The sequence below is a fragment of the Myotis daubentonii genome, chromosome 7, assembly GCF_963259705.1.
Source record: "Myotis daubentonii chromosome 7, mMyoDau2.1, whole genome shotgun sequence".
NCBI classification, from domain to species: Eukaryota; Metazoa; Chordata; class Mammalia; order Chiroptera; family Vespertilionidae; genus Myotis; species Myotis daubentonii.
In genome coordinates this window covers 22,049,198-22,064,968 of record NC_081846.1, presented here as the reverse complement: position 1 = coordinate 22,064,968, position 15,771 = coordinate 22,049,198, and the positions used below count along the sequence as shown (strand labels likewise).

General features: G+C 49.0%; 1 protein-coding gene across 1 annotated transcript; it reads right to left on the bottom strand.

Annotated features, from left to right (window-relative positions):
- Positions 1-5,123: 5,123 nt before the first annotated feature.
- Positions 5,124-10,440, bottom strand: CATIP (ciliogenesis associated TTC17 interacting protein). The gene is given in 10 exon segments (XM_059703114.1): positions 5,124-5,451; positions 5,675-5,763; positions 6,070-6,146; positions 6,970-7,094; positions 8,156-8,323; positions 8,500-8,586; positions 9,268-9,323; positions 9,619-9,819; positions 10,168-10,314; positions 10,317-10,440. Coding segments are annotated over 10 exon segments (1,377 nt in total). The 3' UTR covers positions 5,124-5,148.
- Positions 10,441-15,771: the final 5,331 nt, after the last annotated feature.

The following is a 15,771-nucleotide window of genomic DNA, read 5'->3' as shown; positions in this document are numbered from 1 at the left end:
ACAAAAGGCTGAGTAAGGGAGAACTCTCTCTCTCTCTGCCTGACTGCCTGTGAACTAGGATTGCTTTTTTTCCTGCCTTCAGACTTAGCTTCGACTGGAACTTACACCGTGGAACTTACCCTTCCTACTTCTCAGGCCTTCAGACTGGAATTATGTATGCCATTGGCTCTCCTGGGTCTCTAACTTGCACAGATCAGTGGGCTTCTCAACTTCCATACTCATGTGAGCCAATTCCCTATGTATACTAGTCTATCTATTGCAGGGGTCCTCAAACTACGGCCCGCGGGCCACATGCAAATACAAATATTGTATTTGTTCCCGTTTTGTTTATTTTTAAAAATATATATTTTATTGATTTTTTACAGAGAGGAATGGAGAGGGATAGAGAGTTAGAAACATCGATGAGAGAGAAACATCGACCAGCTGCCTCCTGCACACCTCCTACTGGGTATGTGCCCGCAACCAAGGTACATGCCCTTGACTGGAATCGAACCTGGGACCTTTCAGTCCGCAGGCTGATGCTCTATCCACTGAGCCAAACCGGCTAGGGCCCGTTTTGTTTTTTTTACTTCAAAATAAGATATGTGCAGTGTGCTTAGGAATTTGTTCATAGTTTTTTTTTAAACTATAGTCCGGCCCTCCAACGGTCTGAGGGACAATGAACTGGCCCCCTGTTTAAAAAGTTTGAGCACCCCTGATCTATTATCTATCTGTCTATCTATCTATCTATCATTTCTATCTCTCTGTCTATTGGTTCTGTTTCTCTGAAGAACCATGACTAAGACAGATGTCTTCTTTGTATCTTTTGTGGGGCCTTTCTTATAGTTAGGGTTTCAATAAGTATAATTGATTAACAACTGATCAATACCCTGTACAACCTTTAACTTAACCATTATAGTGTAATGGTTAAGAGCAGAGGTTCTGACAGAGTAGCAGAGAGTGGGAGCTATGTGAGCTAGAGGATTAGAAACCTGCATATCAGTTCCCTTGCACCTGGAGCTGTTGCTGGATACTGAACCCTGCATGTGTGCAGTGAAATTTCATGAAACCCAATTCACTCAAAGTGAAGCACAAACCAAAATGTAAATATAAAACTTTTAGAAAACATAAGTAGGAGAAAATCTTTAGAATCCAAGACTAAACAAAGACTTGTTGGACTTGACACCACAAAGCATGATCCATAAAAGGGAAAAACTGATCAATTGGATCTCATAAAACTTAAAAACTTTTTTTCTGTGAAGGACCCTGTAAAAAGATAAAAAGACAAGCTAAAGACTCAGAGAAAATATTTGCAAACCACATATCTGACAAAGGACCAGTATCTAGAGATAGAAAAATCTCTTAAAACTCAACAGTAAAAAAATCAGACAATCCTCTATAATAAAGAGTGATATGCAAATTGACCATCACTCCAACACACAAGATGGACACCCCCATGTGGACACAAGATGGCCAGCAGGGGAGGGCAGTTGGGGGTGACCAGGCCTGCAGGGGAGAGCAGTTGGGGGTGACTAGGTCAGCAGGGGAGGGCAGTTCGGGTCAATCGGGCCAGCAGGGGATAGCAGCTAGGGGTGACCAGGCTGACAAGGGAAGGAAGTTAGGGGTGACTGGGCCAGCAGGGGAGCAGTTAGGGGTGATCAGGCAGGCAGGCAGGTGAGTGGTTGGGAGCCAGCAGTCCTGGATTGTGAAAGGGATGTCCTACTGCCCATTTAGGCCCGATCCCGGTGGGGGGTCCCAGATTGGAGAGTGTGCAGGCTGGGCTGAGAGACACCCCCCCGCCCCCGCACGAATTTCATGCACTGGGCCTCTAGTTCAATTATAAATGGGCAAAAATCATGAACAGGCATTTTACCAAACAGAATGTGCAGATGGCAAGGAACCCCTGAAAAGATGTTTAGCATCCCTAGCCATTAAGGAGGTGCAAAGAGAACCATAATGAGATATCACTACACCCCTATCAGGATGGCTAAAATAAAAAAAGGTCATAGCACCAAATCTTGGCGATGATGTGGAGAAACCAGATCATGCATAAGATATGGGTGGGAATGCTGAAAGCATTCCTGGCACTTCAGAAGTACTCAAGATTTGTTTTCCCTTTGCTCAGAGAAGCATGTTTCTTAGTGTTATGGAGCAAGAAGAGAGGGGTCATAGAAGTTCCAGGAACAAGTGATACCATCTAAAAACAACCCAGTTTTGAAATGGATGTCACAGACCAGGCAGGAAGGTGGCTGGACTCCTTCCCAAGTCATCTGACGCATGACAGCAAGGTTCTCTGTGGGTCGGATGTTCCTGCCCAACCTCTTCCCCACGGTTGCAGATTATTGGGGTTGGAGGGGGTTATTGTATCTCTGCAGAAATATTCTGGGTGCACTAGGCTGAGTCAGAGCCTCGGTTTCAGTTCTCCACAGAGAACTGGCCAGGGCCCTGCCTTCCTCAGGGTGACTCATCCCCAGCCCCTCCCACCCTGTTGGGCTCAGCCTTCTGTTCCCAACATGCCAGGCTCAAACCCTTTGCACTTGCTGTTCCCTCTGCCTAGAATGCTTTTCCCGCAGCTCTTCACAGGTCTGACTTCTTGTCATTTAGGTCCCAGCTCAACTGAGACCCCAGAAGCGCATGAAGTCCACCCTCACCTCTGCAACCCTGAGTCACTGTACTCACAACTTGGTTTTATCTGTTTTCATCAATGTCTGAAATTTCACATCTGAAATGAACGTTGGTGTTTATTGTCCATCTCTCCATGTTGCCTGGGGACAGGGACTTTGTCTCGTCACTGCTGCTCTCCCAGCGCCACAAATAATCCTGGCACTGGGAAGGGGTCCAATAGTTGTTCAACTACTTGCCTGGTTGAATGAAAGGAGCTTACTCTCTACTATCTAATATGGCAGCCACTAGCCACGTGTGGCTATTTAAATTGAAATGAATTTAAATTAAAGTAAAACCCCAGTTCCTAGTCATATTTACCACGTTTCTAGTTGTCAGTGGCCACATGTGATTAGCGGCTACCACACTGGACGCTGCAGGTACAGAGCATTCCTATCACTGCAGAAAGCGTTGTTGGATGTCCTGCTCTAGACCATGCACATACATTGCACTTTCTTACTTCTGCTTATGTCATTTTCTCTGCCTGGAATGCTTTATCGGACCTTTAATAAAAATGCTACACATGTAGAATTTGGCAACTTGTTAAAGCAAACAAACAAAAGCCTTAATATCAATGCAACAATTACACTCCTCAGAATGTATCCTTAAGAAAATAATTGTTGGGTGGGTAAGAGATCAACCAAAGGACTTGTATGCATGCATATAAGCATAACCAATGGACATAAGACACTGGGGGGTAGGGGAGGCCAGGGGATTGTCATGGGCGGGGGGGGGGGGGGGAAGGAGACATATGTAATACTTTTTGTAATACTTTAAGCAATAAAAAAAAGAAAATAATTGTTGATATATGCAAAGATTTAGCTACAAGGATATTCAATGCAGCAGGGTTTATGATAGTAAAAAATAAAAAGGTGGGGGAGGGGAGAGATTGGTTACCTTATGGTAGAATCATCAAAAAATGTATACACACTTTGAATAATTATTAATTCCAATGGGTTAAGTCTGCAAAGAAAGAAATATCAATTGAGCTATCAGCTGTTAAAGTGTGTATACATTTGTGGGGATACCCTGTAGAAGACTGTAGTGACAGGGAAATATTTTCAAAATATATTGCTAAATGAAAGAACCCATTAAAACACATGAAAAAGGTACAAAACACAAGGAGATTGGGGTGGGAATCTAGGGAGATTCCAGCTTTATCCGTATGAAACTTTCCAAGAATACAATTAAGTATGCAATTACCAGTTACTGAGAATCAATTACTGTATGATTTCACTTTTTGTTAAATGAAGTCCCTTAGAACTGTGAAGACCAGATCAAACATTCTATGTAAAAGTGTTTGACAGAGTAATTGCTGAACAAACACCAGGTTTTGCTAGAAAAAAAGAGTAGAGAGAATATTTGCCAAAGCCTGAAGAGTGGCTGCTCTAGGTAGAAGAATTGAAGTGAATTCACTTCTTCTCTTGGTTTATCACCTTTTTCTAAAGTTTTTTTAATGAACATAGGGGAAGGGGACAATAAAATATATTATTAAAAATTCTTTAAGTTGCCCAGTCAGCATGGCTCAGTGTTGAGGTTAACGTATGAACCAGGAGGTGAGTGTTCAATTCCCAGTCAGCACATGCCCAGGCTGCAGGCTCAATCCCCGTGGGGGAAGTGCAGGAGGCAGCTGATCAACGATTCTCTCTCATCATTGATGTTTCTCTCTTTTCCTCTCTGAAATCAATAAAAATATATTTTTAAAAATTCTTTCAGACTCAAGTGACAGTTCTCCATGAAGCCTTCCTTCCCTGATTCCTGGGCCATGAACTAGCCCCTACTCCCAGCCTTGGAGATATTGGCTGGTATTGCTCACCGGAATGCAGAACTTCTCTGAGTCCCTCCTCTCGCAGCAGGGAGTTGGATGAATGAACTGACCGAGGGCACCCCCATTGCCAGCTGCCTTCTGGGCGCTCGCCTAACATTTGTTACTGAGCAGCAGCTAGCACTGGGCAGAAACAAGCTCCTGGATAGCAAGGACCCTAACGGAGGAAGTGATCACCTGTTCATCTTTTTCCTCCGGGAGCCGATAAATGGGGACCATCACACGCAGTTTGTGGGGATCCGAAGGTCAGTGAGAATGGGGAGGGCAGCGGGTGCCAGGAGGCTTCGGAGGAGATGAGCGAGACCAGTGGTGGTCAGGGTCCCTTCCCCATCTCTCCCCCGACGTCACCTGCTCTTTTTCTTGGGGTGGGGGAGCGGGCAGTTACGTTACGTGGTACCCAGAGCGATCCCGAGTGACAAGAAGCCCCACCCCCGCTAACCGAGTGACTAAGAGCGCGGGTTTTGGAATGTAACCTCCGGATTTGAATCCAGCTCCCCACGTGCTCACTCTAAGAGCTATTTAACCTTTCTGTGCCTCTAGCTTCTTATCTGCAAAATGGGGATAATGACGGAAAGAGCATTTAGGAAGACAGGCTGAGATTCTCTCGATAAACGATGTCAAGGGCTCCTATTCTTAGTCAAGACACAGGCTGGCCAGGGAAGGTTCCAGCTCGGTTTATTCCTTCAAAACCGCAGCAGGGAAAGCAAGGCCTCCGGGTCTCTGCCGGGCCCCAGCCTCAGGGCTCGGGCCTGGTGCGTGTCCCGCTTAGTCCGGGGGTCCAGCGAGCGGAAGGGGCTCCGCGGGGCGGAGGAGCGCAGGGCGGGCGTGGGCGGGCGGCGCAGGGAGAAGGGCCCGAAGAACTCGGCGGCGAAGGTGACCACGTCCTCCGGCTGGCGCAGCAGCAGGAAGAGCAGGAAGTCGGAGACGATCGCCTCGCCGTCGGGGTGCTGCTGCAGGTACCTGGTGTGGCTGAGGCGCAGCTCCTCCTGGCGGGGACCAGGCTGAGCCCGACCGGACCCCCGCCCCCCCGGGAGGCCCCGCCCCCCACTCCGCTAGGGCACTTAGGGGCGCTGGGGCCTCCCAGTCCCTTGGGGTGTGCATTGCAACCCGGCAGGAAGAGAGATCTTTAACGTTGGGATTTATGCGGGGGAAGGGGAGCGCTGGGGGAGGGGGTATGGGCACCCCAGGCTGGGGGCAGCCTCTCCTCACCTTCCGTTCCAGGAACCTCGAGCGCAGCTCTATGTCCTCCTCCCACGCCAGGGGCTTCTTCTCAAACACTGGGCGAGGCTCAATCTCATCTGGGAGCCAAGGGAGGAAGACTGTGTATCCACCCCCAGAACCTCCCTTGGATACACAGGGGCGCCCAAGAGCACCCAGATTGCAGGCAGGTGAAACCCAGGGATCCGCCCACGTGGGCACAGTTGCTGGCAGTGGGCCCCTGCAAAATGACCCTCCCCTAATGGCCTTGGGGTCAAGGGCTGGAGGGTAAAGCTTCTTTATCGGATCTCCGGCTCTGATGGCACCCATAGCACCCTCAATCCAGCCCCTGCAAGGGGGGGGGGCTGGGTGTTCCCACTCTCCCACCAACTAGAGGCTTCACTCACCCTCCTCCCTCAAGACGGGCATCTTGGTGATGATGCAGCAGCCGGGGGAGCCCACCTGAACTCGCTTGGCCAGGTGCCTGGAGTGCCACACAGGAGAAGCTGTGCATTTTCCTAGACCAGCCCACTCCCTTGAAAGGCAGCCGTCCTGGGGGCTTCCCTTTACTGCTGTCCTCCCACTTATCTTTGAGTTCCCAGGTCAAGTTCATTTCCAATTCCCCCAGTAATGGCCCTTGCTTTTCAAACTGGGCACTGTTCCTACCCCTGAAGATACACGCTGGTGTGCCAGGACTGGACCAAAACCTTTAGAGTCATAATCACTAAAAAAATCATGAGCCTCTGATACGTGACGTGCAAAACAGCAACCACAGGCTAAGTGACGAACTAAGGAAGTCCAAGAGTGCTCTGATTACCCTGTGTAGTGCAGTGAGTGTGTCAATACCTCCTCAGAAATGTCAAGAAACAAATCCTTCTCCCCCTCCCACATTTCCTCACGGTGTGGTCGCCTGCATGTTGCTGAGGACAGCTTAGTCGTGTGCCAGAACGCTTCTCCCAGCATCTTACTGCGTGTTGAGTTGTTCAAACCTCGGTGTTTATCAGTGTGAAACCCGGCACCTGTGACAGCTGCATTAACTATGCCTTAGGTCCTGGGGAATTGGTGTGAGCGTCCTCTGCCATTTAGGGCTCTGTGGTGAGGTCTGGGAGGCATCATGAGGACCAGGAGAGTAAGTGAGTAAGTGAAGAAAGGGTGAAAGGTGGATAAAGCAGGGGCCCTCAGATCTCAACAGCATCTCTTCCTAGTGGTGTCCCCAGAAACAGTGGTCTTCCTTCTCCCATCAGCCTCCAAGGCTGAGTGCCCAGGCTGTGCTCACACTGCCCCCTGGGCCTGCCCCAGTAGCTCACCCGTCAGACAGCAGGTAGAACTGGCAGGAGAAGGGGATGCCCTCCACCGAGTGCACGGTCTGCTCCACGATGAATGCGTCCGCCTGCTGACGGTCCACCTGGATGGTCTGGGAGCCCAGGGCTTTCTGGCAGCAGCCAAAAAGGAGAGGAGGGGAGGTGGATGCCCACCAGGGTCTCTCTGACAGTCTTTCCCTGGCCCTTTTCTCCCTCTCACAGCTTCATTCCTTGTTCATCAGTCATGAGCTACAATTGGCTGTCCAGGCACCACAAGATTTGAGTTGTGCCCCCAAAGTTAAGTTGGGGATCCCCTCATAGCCAGCACCAGCCTGTTCTTGCCCCAATCCCTCCCCATGACCATGTGCTTCTAGTTGGCAGATTCTGTTACAAGGATGAGGATCAACCAATTAGGTGTGAGTGTGAGTGTGTGTGTGTTGGGGTGGGGGGCAGTGGAGCTCTGAGGGGTGGGACTCAGCTAGGACTTGTGGCCCCTCCTGCTGCAGGCAGGATGCCCTGCTGGAACTAAAACATAAACCCCTGGGAGGGCTGCAGCCATGGGGAGAAAAGTGCTAACGCAAAACACGTGTTTCCGAGAAAACAGGGGTAAATGGCACGTGCCTGTTTGCGTCCAACACATTGCTAGGGCTCCCTGCAATATGTGATAGAAAAGGCTAGACTGTCATTCACAAAGTTGGTCAAATCAGTCCCTAAGTGTGTGTCCAGAGGCACGGCTTTAAAATCACGTATTGCAGGGAGTCCTAGGTATGTTGATTATGAAATTTTAGCCAAAACAAAAGAAAGGGAAAAAAAAAAGAAAAAAGGAAGACCCTTTAGGGTTAAGACACAATAAAGAATATTTAAGTGTACTTGGAGATACTGCATTTCCTGATGTCAAAAAATATGTTTCTTTTTCCTGGACTGAGTGTTGTTTCCCTCAACTGCTCACCTTTTAGTCCCTCTCCTCACTCCACCTGCCCCCGCTTGATCTTCTCGCTAACAAATGAGGCCTTACCTTCTCCTGCCTGTGGAAGCCCCTGTCCCTTGCCCTGGTTTCATCCCCATTCCACCCCCCTTCCACTCTGTAGTTTTCTCTTCCCCTACTTCAGCATTCTCCTGCCCCTTCTAGTTTTCCCCAGGCCAAGTCCACGCACCCCCCCCCCCCCGCCCCGCCCTGCTGGAGATCCCTCACGTAGGTGGAATAGCAGAATTTTCCCTCCATGTCCAAGGCCAGGAAGCGGGCATTACTGGGCACCATCTGCCTCCAGGCCATCACCCTCAGCAGCAGCAGGTTGGCAGCCTGGGAGATGAAGCCCGCAGTTGAGTGCCAGGGGAAGAATGTCACTTCGTTCCTCACTTCCTGTTCAGGACAAACATGTGTTAGGAACATAGAGCCAGAAAGGGACAGGGAGGGCGGGCAAGCCAGGTGCTGGGCATACAGTCCTCACTGAGCCCCCACCCCAGGTTCTGATGCAATTTGGCCTCCTGGTGTCCAGAGGATACGGAGGACGGTCCCCACCTGGCTCCCACCCTCACCTCACCCTCCTTGATACTTCTGGTCATGGCCAGCTGGTCCCCCTGCTTCAGCAAACTCGTCTTCTGCTCCATGGGGAGGATGTGGAACTGAGGGCCAGAGCATGGAGAGGAGAATCAGGGACTCCCAGGATTGTATACGAATGCCCCCCTCCCCCACCAAAGGTCACCTTATCCAATCTCCTTTATAAGTGAGAAAACCAAGGGGAGATTCGGATAGAAAACCTTCCATGTGCAGGAAAGCCCAAGAATAGAAGTCATGTGATGGTGCAGAATAAAGTTAAAAAGCAAATACACTTCAAATACAGGCTTTCAAAGATGGGAATGGTTTGTGTGGGAAGGCTCTTAGGCAAAAGGGGCTTCCACAGTGTAAGCAGGCCACGTTCCAGAAGTTAATGAAGTGGCTGGGGCAGTTGTGAGGGGCACAGAGCAGGAGAATTTGGAAGCAGGTGGTGACAGGCCCTTAGGAAAGGTCAGGTTCTGGGAAAGGTCAGCCAGCGTGACCCTAGGAGATGCCCGGCTCTCAGGCTGGAGGGGTCCAGCTGGCTGGACCCAGCGTTTGTGTATTAGAAGGTCCTCAGAAGCAACCTGCTGCTGGCCTCCTGTTCCCTGGATGGATCGTTTCCCAGGCTTTTGTAGGGATTACAGGGTAACTGAGGAGAGAGTTAGGGTGACATTCTATTGAACCTCTTTCTTTCCTCTTCTCTTTCTCCCAGGGTCTCTATTCTCTCACCCTGGATTGGGGTCAAGGTTCGGGGCTCCAGAAGTTACCTTGACGAACTCCTGACTATGTTGTTCCACGATCTCCAGGTTCCACGTGAGATAGCCTGGGGTGGAAGGAGGGGAACAGTGCCATTGAGGGAGACAGTGTTGGAGATTGCAGGAGGGGAGGGTGATGGCCCAGGTTGGAAGGCCCAGGTATAGTGTGGCCACAGCAAAAAACTAGACAAAATTGATGCTCTTGTCCTGAGTCTCCCCCACCTCCCTCGCACTCTCTGTGCCTCATTCTGGTCCCACGGTGAAGTCCAAGGGCTGGTACTAAGCAAAGTCCTGGGGCTGGAGAAGGGGAGGAGGGGGTGCTGGGGTGGGGGGAGGGAGGGCGTTCTGCAGCAGGGACTCTACCCAGGAGAGAGTTTCCGCAGAGCATTTTGTCCACGAAGCCACGGCTAAAGGCGTGCACAAGGGCGCATGGCAACATGGTGCCCGTGTTGTCTTCGTGTTTCCCACTCTGCACCTCAATGGTCAGCTCTCCCTGAGGCTCCCCTGTTTTCGAGACCATGGCCAGAGTCTCAGAGAAGAACAGCATCTGCAGCTCCTCCTGGCCTGGGGGGGGGGGGGGGTGTTCCGTGGGGACAGTTAAAGCCCCAGCTCCAAGCCTCAATCTCTGATTCCCTGGCCACTAGTATCCCACAGTCCCTACCCACTCCCTCCTCAGCCCCGCCTCCCAGGCAGCCCCTACAGCAGCCAGCCGGTGAAGACACCCCCAGCGACCCCCAGGTCCCTGGTCTCCCCTTGAAAAATATTAACAAATATCAACCCTTTCTGAGTCCCAGGAGAATCAAGGCTGGGAGAGACCAGGCCAGGTCTGGGCCTTCCTTCTCTCTCCCCTCCTCTCCACACTTGTACCCCCGACCCCCACCACACACACACACACACACTGCCCAGGCTCACTGAGGGAGTTGAGGAAGTGAATGGCTTCAGCATTGGCCTCTGGGGGTGGCGGACTCTCTGGGGCTGGGGCCGGCTGGTCCTTGGCCTTGAGGCCTATGGAGGGAAAAGAAGCTGGGATGGCCGACCCCAGAGAGAAGGACAGGGGTGGGCAATGGTCCCAAGAGCAGACTCCTCCGAGGCTCCCTCCGGGCAGGTTGTGAGGGAGAAGGTCGCCCTCCCCGCTCCAGCCCCTGCAGCCCTCTTCCCACCTTTGGATTGAACTTTAGAGGACATGCTGCCTGCTGCCTGCTGCCTGCCACCCGGTCTGTTTCCAGCTGTCTCCATGGCAACTAGGAGCTAGCTACTGCCTCTTAAAGGGCCATTTCCCACTTCACCAGACACCCAGATCTTAGAGCAGTGGTTCTCAACCTTCCTAATGCCGTGACCCTTTAATACAGTTCTTCATGTTGTGGTGACCCCCAACCATAAAATTATTTTCCTTGCTACTTCATAACTGTAATTTTGCTACTGTTATGAACCGTAATGTAAATATCTGATATGCAGGATGTATTTTCATTGTTACAAGTTGAACATAATTAAAGCATAGTGATTAATCACAAAAACAATATGTAATTATATATGTGTTTTCCGATGGTCTTAGGCGACCCCTGTGAAAGGGTCGTTCAACCCCCAAAGGGGTCACGACCCACAGGTTGAGAACGGAACTGGTTGGAATTGCACATGGGTTCCGGGACTCAGCACAAGCCTGAGGTACTGTCCAGCAGAGGGAGCATGTGACATTCTTAAGAGGCAGGATGATGACATGGATGATTAGAATGACCTTAGATGTTGTGGCCCTGAGTCAGACTGCCCTCACACACAGAACCCAGTTCAGAACCCAATTCGATGGCCTGTGAATAGCGCTGCGGGTTGTGGTCCTAACACGTAACAGAGATGGTTGTACAGTGACAGTGCAGCAAACTCATAAACCATGCTGACTCTAGGCCAGGCACTGTCCATGGGGCCTCACGTACATGATCTCAAGCTGCAGGATAATCTTGTGAGCAGGCACTTCCCCCCTCCATTTGATGGCTGAGGAAACGGAGGCACCAAGAGATTAAATGTCTTCCCAGTCACACAGCTAGTAACTGGCAGAGCCAGGACTCAACCCACGTCAGTCTGGCTCCAGAGTCAGAATTCAGAGAAATGAAGAGGTAAATACATTGAACCTAAACAAATGGTGCCATAACGTGGGTAGTAATTAAAGACAAAGGCTTGAAAATTGAGTTATGATGTATTCAAACCCCAGGCTCTGGGCCATCTGATCCCCACTTGTAAGTGTTGGTCGGGGTGAGTGGCTATAAAAAGGGGCTCAACCTGATAGGGTCACACAGAAGAAAAACCTTGGTAGGAGGTGGGGAGATGGGTGGAAAAGGTAAAAGAAAGTATTAAGAAGTACAAACTGTCAGTTATAAAATAAGCCGCGGGGATGCAGTGTGCAGCATAGGGAATAAAGTCCATAATATTGTAATTATGTACGGTAACAGATGAGTACTAGATGTATTGAGGTGATAACTTTGTAAGGTATATAAATACCTAATCACTATGTTGTACACATGAAACTAATATAATATTGTATGTTGACTATAATTTTAAAATAAATAAATAAGAGAAAAATCTTGACATAAAATCTTAGTCAGCTAAGGAGGTGTGTTCCTCACTCCCCATCCCCTCCCCCACACCATATCACTCGGGAAGGTAAACTTCAGATAGCTCTTTACTGGGTAATTATCGATCAACTTTAGGAAAATTTAGAATTATGTGTGGAACTGTTTAAGAGACTCAAACTAACAGTGTTAATGTGTGGGGTTTTTTTTGTGTGTGTGTGTGTTGCATTGTGCATATTTGGTATTTTAAGTACTTGAAATGTTTAAAATAATTTGGCATAGTGGGGTGCTTAAAAGATGAGCCTGGAGATTCTAATTTAAATCAGACAGTTGAATCATTTATTTAGACTGTTCTTCGAAGTTAAATTCTTATTGGGATTGTAAAAACATTAAAACAAAAAAAATCTTCAAATTCACTGTATTTAAATGTTTACTTATTAGAATGCAATAAAAGTACTTGGGAGGTTAGTTTGTCAATCAATTGCTTTATTTAAAAATTTTTTTAAAAAAATATATTTTTTATTGATTTTTTTTTTTTTTTAATAGAGAGGAAGGGAGAGGGACAGAGAGCCAGAAACATCGATGAGAGAGAAACATCCATCAGCTGCCTCCTGCACATTCCCCACTGGGTATGTGCCCGCAACCAAGGCACATGCCCCTGACCGGAATCGAACCTGGGACCCCTGAGTCCGCAGGCCGATGCTCTATCCACTGAGCCAAACCGGTTAGGGCTTTATTTAAAAAAATTTTAAGAGAACTGAGTTCTTTTCATTTTACTTTAATTTTTTCCAGCTTTATTGAGATGTAATCATTATACAGCAATTACTTTAAAAAAGAAACTATGGCCAGTGTGGCTCGGTTGGTTGCGCTGGTCAGGGCACCTGGCGGGCTCAATCCCCAGTAGGAGGCCTGTAGGAGGCAGCTGTGGGTGTTTCTCTTTCACATTGATGTCTCTCTCTCTCTAAAATAAATTTTAAAATATTTTTTAAAAAGAAAATATGGTAATCTACTTATATATAGGATAAATAAGTGTAATATAAACTGCCTAAAGCCATTTTAATTTTAAAAAGACCATTTAGTAATCAAAGCCCCCTTAGAGGTTATTAATAGTCATTAGATATGTGATTAGAATGATATGACTGGTAATTAAACTTAAGAATTTTTGAAATGCTTATGTTTTAAAATATGCATTTTAAGAAAGTGAGCATTAATTTTTTAAAGCCAAAGTGATTTATGAATAAGCCTCTCTCTGCACGTGAGCCATCAGTGGCAGTAGGAAAACTCACAGTTGCTTTGGAAAGCAGCTTATTAGTTCCTCAAAAAGTTAAACATGGAGTTACTGCATGACTTAGCAAGTCCACTCCTAGGTATATACCCAAGAGCACTGAAAACATGTCTATGCAAAAACTTGTACACAGATGTTCATAGCACCATTATTCATAATAGTCAAAAAGCGAAAGCAACCCAACTGTCCATCAGCTGATGAATGGATAAGCAAAATATGGTAAATAAATGCAATGGGATATTACTTAGCCATGAAGGAATAAAGTGCTGATACATGCTAAATGGATGAACCTTGAAATCATATTGAGTAAAAGAAACCAGTCACAATAGACCACATATTTATGATTCTATTTCTACGGCATGTCCAGAATAGACAAATCTAGAGACAGAAAGTAGATCAGTGGTTGCCTAGTTGGGGTGAAGTGGAGACATGGAGGCGGGGAGTGAATTAAATGAGCACAGGGTTTCTATCTGAGATCATGAAAATGTTCTAAAATTAGATGGTGGCCATGGCCAGAAAACCGTGGCTGTACTGAAAACTACTGAATCGTGCACTTTTTAAAAGGGTGAATTTTGTGTTATGTAAATTATATCTCAAAGTTGTTAACAAAAATAATAGAGGATTTAAATAAAATCTAAAAAAAAAAGGAAACCCTATTGGTTTCATATGTAAATCACTAAAGTTTTTTTTTCCTATATATTTTTTCAAACACCGTGGAGGCCCTATGTCTACCTCCTTTTCTTCTTTATAATTAACTAGAGGCCTGCCTGGTACATGAAAATTCATGCACTGGAGGGGGGGGGGGGCCCTCAGCCCTGCCTGCTCCCTCTCACAGTCCGGGAGCCCTCAGGGGCAGGAGGCAACCCAGCAATCAGGCGAAGGAGATGCCCCATCACACCTCTGCTGCTGCCACTGCCAGCAGCGCAAGCCTCGGCTGGTGCTGGTTACCTGATCCTCGGGCGGCCCTGGGCAGCTGGGGGGCTGAGGGAACTGGGGACTCCAGAGGCAGGCCTGCAGAGCATGACTGCTGCCCTGGTGGGGCTGAGCACCACCATCTTGTGGCTGTGGGCATCGCCATCTTTAAGGGTGGGGCAGTCAATTAGCATATTCCCTCTTTATTAGATAGGACTAGAGGCCCGGTGCACAAAAATTTGTGCACTCGGGGGGGAGTGGGGGTCCCTCAGCCCGGCCTGTGCCCTCTCGCAGTCTGGGACCCCTCAGGAGATAACGACCTGCTGGCTTAGGCCTGCTCCCGGGTGGCAGAGGGCAGGCCCAATCCCTAGGTGCAGCCCCTGGTCGGGCTCAGAGCAGGGCTGATTGGGGAGTTGGGGCGCCACCCCGTCATGCACAGAGCAGGGCAGATTGGGAGGTTGTGATGCCACCCTCAATCACGCTCAGGGTAGGGCCAATTGGGGGGTTGGGACACTGTCCCCTGTCACACTCAAGGCAGGGTCAATGGGGAGGTTGCGGCGCCACCCCCTGTCACACACAGAGCAGGGCCCATCAGGGGGTTGGGGCGCTGCCACTCTCACACTCAGGGCAGGGCCGATGGGGAGGTTATGGCTCTACCCCATCACACACAGAGCAGGGCCCGTGGGGACGGGGGAGGTTGGGGAGCTCCCCCCTATCAGGCACAGAGCAGGGCTGCTCAGGGGGTTGGGGCCCCGCCTCCTGTCACACACAGAGCCGCAGGGCGATCAGGGGTTTTGGGCGCTGCCCCCTGTCACCCTGATCCCGGTGCCGGGAGGCATATTACCCTTTTACTATATAGGATAGAGGCCTGGTGCATGGGTGGGGCCGGCTGGTTTGCCCTGAAGCGTGTCCTGGATCAGGGTGGGGGTCCCCCTGGGGTGCCTGGCCAGTCTGGGTGAGGGGCTGAGGGCTGTTTTCAGGCTGGGAGTGACTGAAGTTCCCAACCGCTCCTTTTTTTCTTTTTTTTTAATTCTGGGCCAGCTTTACCTTGAGGCTTGGCTCCAGCTCTTAGGCCTCTGCGGCTGAAAGTAGGTTTCTGGCCTTTGCTTACAATGTTGCAAATCTGCTGGCTGAAGTCCGGCGGCATTTGTTACAATGTTTCTTAAACTGCCCGCTCAGAGGCCTGCAGCCGCAGGTGGGGAACATTGGTTTCCTCCAACGATCCTCCGTCACTGAGGCAAGCAAGCCTCATGTTAGTTTCAAGCTGCCTGGCTGCCAGCCACCATCTTGGCTGACAGTTAATTTGCATATCTCGCTGATTAGCCAATGAAAAGGGTAGCGGTCGTACGCCAATTACCATGTTTCTCTTTTATTAGTGTAGATTATAGCATCAAAAATCTGATATAGGCCAAAACCGGTTTGGCTCAGTGGATAGAGCATCGGCTTGCGGACTGAAAGGTCCCAGGTTCGATTCCGGTCAAGGGCGTGTACCTGGGTTGCGGGCACATCCCCAGTGGGAGATGTGCAGGAGGCAGTTGATCAATGTTTCTCTCTCATCGATGTTTCTAACTCTCTGTCTCTCTCCCTTCCTCTCTGTAAAAGGATTAATAAAATATATTAAAAAAAAAAATCTGATATAGAATTTTCCAAGGTGACTTCATATGCCTTTTCTCATCAGACTCTCCTAATAGTAAGTGGAATTGTTAGTGAAGGGGTATGATTTTGCTGCTTTGCATCATTTCTGGTATCAGACCTCCTGGT